General features: G+C 34.9%; 1 protein-coding gene across 1 annotated transcript; it reads left to right on the top strand.

Annotated features, from left to right (window-relative positions):
- The first annotated feature begins 2,586 nt into the window (after positions 1–2,586).
- Positions 2,587–2,991, top strand: LOC140176678 (uncharacterized). Its single transcript, XM_072208215.1, has one exon. It carries the CDS (start codon positions 2,587–2,589, stop codon positions 2,989–2,991), a length of 405 nt encoding a protein of 134 aa, XP_072064316.1.
- Positions 2,992–8,390: the final 5,399 nt, after the last annotated feature.

Raw genomic sequence — 8,390 nt, 5'->3', positions numbered from 1 at the left:
ACATTGCCAATTACTCATATTTTATGTACTTTGTATTACTTTTTCTTTTCGTTTTTATATGGAATGTTGATAGAGTTTAAGTGCTATAGGTATTTTTTTCTTTTTTCATTTTATTTGCATCAGGAAGCAAACTTGTACAATGATTATTGATTAATGAAAGAGGTTATAAAAATTTTATTTTGTGAATTTGTGAATTTAATGAAATATTTCATGTTGTAGTATTTAATTTTAGTATATTTATATTGTGTATAATATAAAATAAAAAATAGTATATTATAACTAAAAAAATATTACTAAAGATCTTTTGTAACATTTTTGAAGTGTTACAAAAAATATCTACGGTAACATTTTTCTAAATGTTACGTAAAATATCTATTGTAATATTTTTGAAGTGTTACAAAAAATATCTACAGTAACATTTTTCTAAATGTTACATAAAATATCTATTGTAATATTTTTCAAGTGTTACAAAAAATATCTATGGTAACATTTTTTAAGTGTTACAAAAATTATCTATTGTAATATTTTTCTAAGTGTTATCAAGAAAGGTCTATTGTAACATTTATTATAATATTACTATAGAATATCTTTTGTAACATTTTTACTAAATGTTATTAAATCTTTAGAAAAATGTTAGTAAAACTCTTTAGTAACATAGGGTATATTTAACATTTGTTAAAATGTTACTAATATACATAGGTAACATTTTAATATGATTTAGTAACATTTTTTAAATGTTAGTAAAAATCAATTATGTAGTAGTGTAAGTAGGCTATGATTATGCACTATTAGAGAATTCAGATGAACCTCTTCATGCCAATGCCTATAGAAGATGTGCTTTAATTCTTCTGTATATATATTTAGGGTAGTGAGAACAACTTCTGTGGTCTTTCTTTCATTGTCTCTTATGAGATTTCCACTATGCTCATAAAGTAGCAAAACATTGTTACCAAGAAATAAATCTGGCTTGTCACCAATGCTAATCCCGCGTATCCGTAAATACCTCTCCTATAAACCAATGGAACCTTCAGGATTTATTACCTTCCATAGCGTCAGTGAGGAATTAGGGAGTCCAGTGGCATAAGATACATAGCACAAATAACCTATAAATATTATTGTACTCTAAATATTATTGTAATATTTTATATTTTATGGTTGATGGTTGCATGTTAAAAATTAATGGTGATGTCTTCTATTAATCCGTTAGGTTTATAACAGATATACTTGAAAGTGTAGAAGTCAATTATATGATCCTATTGGATTTTACATAGGGTAGTACTAATTTATTGTTTTGGATTATGATTAATAAATGCATGTCATTTCTTCAATAGGAGATAGTATATGGCTCATGTATAGTATCAAATTTGATTTTATTTATTTAGTAAGACTTAGGTGATAATGCTTCTATGTAGCATAGAGTTATGATTAAGACTAACACTCAGGTATTAGAACCTACATTATAGGAAACTTTTTGTGCTATAATATAAAAAATGTTCTACATGAATATGATATTTGAATTAGGATACTTTTCACTGATAAGAAAATGCATTTCATGCTTGCATAGTATATAATTGATGAGTTCACCTCTCGACTGTATTGAGCCTCAAAAACATTAAAAGGTCTAGTGTCATTGAAAATGAAGTATGTGTTGATCATATTAGTGGAAGTTTCTGGAGCTAGTATCTTATTTACCAATAGTACCGTGAGGTCATGATATTGGTACTTGATTCACAAAATCTTAGTCTTTATTGAGAATGATCTTTTCTGACCTATTAGATAGTTCAAAAAATTTATTTCATTCTTCATTCATGAAGGACTGTAACTTAGAATACCGTAAAGGGTGGTTGATGAAAGAAAATGTCATTTCACAGTATAATCCAATAAATTGTATTTCAGATGTAGGAATAACATGAAATAATATATATCTATACATCCTATATGTCAAATTTAATGGCACAATTTGAATAAAAGTGGAAGCTATAGATACTTTAACATTTATTTTTTAAAATTGTTCATTGGATGTTTCCATTGAATCACATCAATTAAGAAAAAGCTTTTTGCAAAAAGTAGGATTAATATATGATAATATAGAGGAAGATATTGTAAGATATTCTGCATGTATAGTGCATGATTCATGAGTTAACCTTTGATTATATTGAGTCTCAAATAGAATAAAATGTCTGCTGCCACTGATTAATTTAGTATATGATATTTTATTGGTAGTATATGAAGTTCTATGAACTAGTATCTAAAACATTTATGGATAGTCCATTAAGATACATTAAATATTGGAAGTGCTTTCTTATAATAATAATAATAATAATAATAATAATAATAATAATAATAGTTTCTTACTCTGTTACTGTAGAAGGTCAACCTCATGGTTTTTTTAAACCATGTAGAGGATTACGTCAGGGTGATCCTCTCTCCCCCTATCTATTTTTGTTCTGTGCAGAGGGTTTTTCCCGTCTGCTCCACAGAGGAGAACGGAGGCTAGAATTTTCTGGTTTGAGACTGAACCCCAGATGCCCTAAGGTCAGTCATTTATTCTTTGCAGATGATTCTATTTTGTTCAGTAAGGTGACAATGAAAGATTGCGAAAGTTTACTAAAGTTGTTTAGAGACTATGAAGAAGTGAGTGGTCAGGTGATAAATTTAGATAAGTCTTCTGTTTTCTTTAGCAAGAACACTCCCCTATCAGTCCGTGATCAGCTAGCTGCCCTGTTGTCTATACCACATGTTGGCTGCCAGAACAAGTATTTAGGCCTTCCAGCAGTGGTCAATAGATCAAAAAAAGAGACATTTAACTTTGTCAAAGACAAGGTTTTGCAAAAACTACAGCATTGGAAGCGAGCTTTGCTGTTAGCTAGTGGCAGAGAGGTTTTAATAAAAGCAGTGGCAACTGTAGTGCCTCTATACACACTGAGCTGCTTTAAACTCCCCGAGACACTATTAGAGGACATCCAAAAGTCAATAATGCAGTTTTTCTAGGGCCAAAAGAACGCAGAGAGGAAGATGCAGTGGATTAATTGGCGGATTGCTTGTAGACCAAAGAACCAAGGTGGTCTGAATTTTAAGGATCTCAGGGCTTTTAACTTGGCAATGTTAGGAAAATAGGGCTGGAGGCTGATCTCTCGACCTCACTCTCTAATTTACAAGGTCTATCAAAGCAGATATTTTAAAATTTCAACCTTTCTACGCGCAGAAACAGGTAATAATCTATCTTGGGGCTGGAAAAGTGTTCTGGAAGGTAGAAAAGTTTTGGAGAAAGGCATTTTTTGGAAGATTGGACGGGGACATTCAGTTAAAATCTTAGAGGACAACTGGATAAAGCAAATTCAACCAAATGAAATTCAAATTATCAACCATTCACACAATAACCCGATTTGGGTTTCTGAACTACTCCTACCAGATCAAAATTGGAATCAAGAGCTAATCACCTCAACATTCACACAAAAAGTAGCGCAGGCAATCATGAACACAGGCATCAGAACAACAGAAGATATCGTTACCTGGAGTAAAGAGAAGAATGAATGCTAATCGGTTGCCTCTGGATATACGTTAGCCTTTCAGTTCTACCATGCACCAGTTGAATTTTTGCCGGAACAATACAGAAAAAGAGAAGTCTGGAGTTCAATTTGGAAGTTAAAATGCCAGCCCAAAATTAAAATTTTTCTATGGAAAGTAATGCATGAAGGCTTACCAGTTAAAGAAAGATTGCACTCTAGAATCCAAATGGTGAACCCAATCTGTAATCGTTGTGATACTACAGTAGAATCAATTCTCCACTGTCTCACCCAGTGTCCGGAATCAGAGAATGCTTGGAAAATAGCAAGCCTTCCCTGGACAAACCAAGAAACAGAAACATGGAGATGGTAGTTATGGCTCCAAGAACAACTCAAAGAGCGTAGGCAGATGCAAAAAGAAACTCATTTGGCAGCAATACTAACCTGGCAGATTTGGAAGATGAGGAACTTGAGAATTTTTGAAGCCAAAGTCATTTCTCCTCAAGAAGTAGTAGCTATTGCAAGATCCGGAACTTTGGAAGCAGTGACTCACCTCCATTGATGAAGCTCCAAGAACGACACTCCTTCTCCAAAAACTCTTCCTTTTTCACTTTACCCTTTTTCACGTTCTATGTCTTATTGAGGAGATAACATCTAATACTTTTACTTAGTTGCGGAATTCCCATTTCTCTGTTGCTGTAAGCCCAAAATGGGCCTTTTATTTTATTACACCAATAAAATTTGTCTTTTGGAAAAATAATAATAATAATAATAATAATAATAATAATAATAATAATAATAATAATAATAATAATAATAATAATAATAATAATAATAATAATAGATGTGAATTCATTAGTTTCGTAATACACCTGATTTTTTGTATTAATAGATCTACATATAAAATTTTATTTTCTACAGTTCAAATAAGATTTTTCAATCCAACTGTTATGTTAAAAGATTCTACTGACATTGTTCACCTATATTAGTGTGAGGTCATGACATTAGAATTTGATTCACAAAATCTTAGTCTTTATTAAGAAATCTTTTTTTTTACCTATTAGATAGTTGAGGACATTTATTTCATTATTCATTCATGAAAGACTATAATTCACAACTGTCAAAGATCATTTATGAAAAAAAATGTCACTTCACAACAGCAATCTAATAAATTATATTAAAGATGCAGGTATAATAGAAAACAGTAATAAGCGTATCATCAAATAAGATAGATAAATAAATTTATAGTTAGCTAAAATTAATGAAGACAAATTCTTGTGACATGAAATAGTGTTTATATATTTCTTTAGGGAGCTGTTATGGTACTGAGTGGAAGATTCTTCAGCAGGTGAGGATGCTGCCTGTCCGCACTTGGTAGAGACATCTGTCCTGCTAAAATATTAAACTCCTCTGCATGTGTCGCATCTGGGGGCAGCTGTTGTAGGCACGGTCCCACAATTCAGAAGGACTTTTCAGAAGTGGAGGTTGTTAACAAATCAGTTAAGATTTATTAATAAGTTAATTAATTGGAAAATAAAAATAATGTGATAGAGTAATTTTTTTGTCTTCACATTCAGACTTCAGTCCGTGGACCAAATTGGATGGGCCTGGGGGAAGTTTACGGTGATGGGCGAGAGATGGACTGCAGCCCTTAACCGTTTAGATTCAAATGATCCATATGGTTAATGTTTTTAAGACAAAAAAAAAAGAGGGCCTAACCTGCAGGAACCCTCTACCCCCGCTGATTTGTGGAGTCAATCCCCCGTTTTAGTGAGATGCAAATTGGTACCAAACCAATTTTCCTAGCCCTAGCCTCCGGCGCACTCTTGATGTTCGCCGGCCGTCCGTCAACGTAGCTTGCCGTCGTGATCCAGCTCTTGAACCCCTCGGATCGTGGCTGCTTCGTGGAGCACGGCGTCCGTTGTCTCTGCATTTGCACTCGATTTTCAGGAAGGGTTCGTTTGGTTGCTGTCGTTGGGTTCCCCTCTACGTTCAGCAGTCGGCTCAGTTCCCGTTCTTCGCCGCCGTCGATTGATCAGCCCTCACTGGTCGCGTAAGTCGCCGTTGACCGTTCGAGTTCGCGAAGGCGTTCGCGCGAAAGCCACATCGCTCTCCCCTTATGGCTGGGTCGACACCGCGAGGGACCCCACATGTGGTACTGCTAGCTTACTTCGTCTCCGTGAGTTTCTCAAACCCGCCTCCCCACATTACACCCACGGAGCCAATACCCTGCTTCGACGTCGACAGCTTCCAATTAGCAACACAAGAGGTAACAGTTTTATTTGGTAGTGGTTTGGACTTATATTTGAAATTTGTTTTTGTTGTTGTTGTGATTCTCTTCCTATGGAACTGGCAACGGGATAATGGGCAAAATTGTTGGGGTCCTATTTATTATTTTTTTTCTGTTAAGGGGTTAGATTGCTGTGTGGTAATTTGGTGGATTTTGTACTGAGGTCTTGTTCTTGATTATTTGGGCAGTTATTTTTCCGGTTCAGGTGTTGTGCTTGAGATTATTGGGGGATGTAATTGATCAGGGAGTTATTGTATGCGTCTTGGTGTCTTTGTGTGAAAGCAGAGAAACAGTGTTCGTTGTTTTGTTGTTTCCATGTTTGTTTTGTTGCTTCCATGTTTGTTTTGTTTCAGATATCAATTTTATTCTCATCATTGCTCCAGATGTGGGTCCCGTTTTTCTGGTGTTGTTATGTTTATTTTTCGTATGGTATGCATTTTATGTGATGAATGCCGATACTCTGCAGGTGAGAAAACTGTTTTTGTTTAGTTAATAGGAATCAACTATCTCTGATTGATTTTTGAATTCCGAACCTCGTTCTGCTACTTGTGTTGTCAGCGAAATGAATTTTGTGTTTGTATTGCGTTTTGTGGATGATTCGGTTAGGCATATAAGAACTTAGAGTGAAAACTATGTGAATGGTATTACTCTGGTGGGTGTCGTCTCCCACAAGCTTGAACATGGATTTGACTGTGAGAATCGTCGCTGTTTTTGTTGATTAGCATATTTTTGGGCATTGCATTTCAGTGTAATTTGTTTAGGCATGGTACAAGTTATTTATGATCCGCTGCTGAAGGAAGTCAATGTAGACGAAGAGTGTTTGGAAGAAGTTGCATTATTTATTGAGTTTAACTTAGATCAGGAGTGTTGGGAAAATAGTTTTAGTGTAGTGTTAATTTTGGTAGAAAGCTGAATGCAAATAAAGGAGATGGCAAAGAATAGTATATGGATAGCAAACCTTTGATGTTTTTTGGTGTTGCAAGTCCTGATCTAGTCGATGTGTTGTTGAGGTACAGATGGAGGCGGACCCAAGCGAGGGGGATGATGACCCTCGATGGACTCAAAGTGATGCGTTTGAGGAGGTCCATCGTGCAGAAGAACGTGGGGTCGGGGTGGATGATGAATCTTGTGACTTCGAAGACCTTCGCGGAATGACTGTGGATGACATTTTGAAGAAGGTTTGGGTCAGCGTGGAGACTGCATACGAGTATTATCGAAGATTTGGAAAAATGCATGGGTTCGGTGTGCGAAAGGGTGACTCAGGGAAAGACTGCGAAGGGAACTTGGTTAGATATAGGTTTTTTTGTAATAAGGAAGCTTTTAGGGATCATAAACACTATGAAAGGATTGATAGAAGGAGGGAACACAAACCGGAGACAAGAACTAACTGCAAGGCAATGTTATCGATTTTTTTAGACAAGACTGATAAATGCTGGAGGTGAGGAAACTAGTCACCGAACACAACCATGAGTTGACACCGACAGGAATGGTGCACTTGATTGCCAATCATCGTGGGTTAACGGAAACGGCAAAGAGTCAGATAGATGGGATGCAAGCGCATGGTATTGCAACGGCTAAGATTGTAGGGTACATGGCTGGTATGGCCGGTGGGTACCCGTTGTTGGGGTTTCTGAAGAAGGATGTCTACAACTACGCTGACAAACAGCGGCGTATTAAAATATCTGACGGTATATCCCGGGCTCCCTTCCTCTCCTCACCACATAGTACCGGAAACGACCATGTTCCATGTGTGCTAGTTCTTATGTGGGAATGGGTTCCTAAAAACCCCCTGCCGAATGAAGCTACGTCAAAATTGTAATGGAAGTCTCCCTAGCGTCCCCTCGCAGCCCCTTGGTTGGAACTCTCACTTTCGTTTTCAATTTGAGTCAATATCTCCTGGTTGGTCTTCTCTAAATATTCTGCATTTAATAACTTACACCATCTAACCGTATACCTTCCATGACCCTTTGATTATCCACGTGTACTAAAGATAGAACCAACTCACATACTTACCACAATCACGCCATCTTAGTAAAACCAACGGTAAACCTCATGGCAAATCATTGGTTTACAAATGGTTCTATCCCATTTGATTAGGATATTTCTGCGTTAAATGTCTTCATTTATTATTATAAAAACCCTCCGAAAAATGTTTACTTTGGAATTGCTATTATTATGTATATTAATTATTATCTAAGTAATGAACATAAGTCAATTATATAATTTTTTTATTAAATACTGATATATCTGTTTAACTCTGTTCCTAATATAAATATCCTAATTAAATAGTATGCTATAATATAACTTACTAATATGTTGTATTGTAACTTTTAATAATTTTCATAGTATAACCGAAATATAGAATACGAAGAATGAAATAAAATATTGATTATAGTCAAAGTATAATAAAAGTGTTGACAAGCTCCATAAAAAAAATATTACTCAGTCATTAGATGTATCATACTCCTTAATATTTATTATAGTATGATAAATATTTTATAGTTTAAATATAAATATTTGTCTATAGTTATATCATCATAATGCATTAATTACTTATTCATTTTATTAATATCTATTCAAAGCTTCATTAATGT

Source organism: Arachis hypogaea, chromosome 12, assembly GCF_003086295.3.
Source record: "Arachis hypogaea cultivar Tifrunner chromosome 12, arahy.Tifrunner.gnm2.J5K5, whole genome shotgun sequence".
Taxonomy (NCBI): domain Eukaryota; kingdom Viridiplantae; phylum Streptophyta; class Magnoliopsida; order Fabales; family Fabaceae; genus Arachis; species Arachis hypogaea.
Note: the sequence above shows the minus strand (reverse complement) of the source record. Positions and strands in the feature narration are given on the sequence as shown.

What these genes read in the sequence shown, in the direction of transcription:
- LOC140176678 (XM_072208215.1), top strand. Translation starts at nt 2,587, where the DNA reads ATGAAAGATTGCGAAAGTTTACTAAAGTTGTTTAGAGACTATGAAGAA.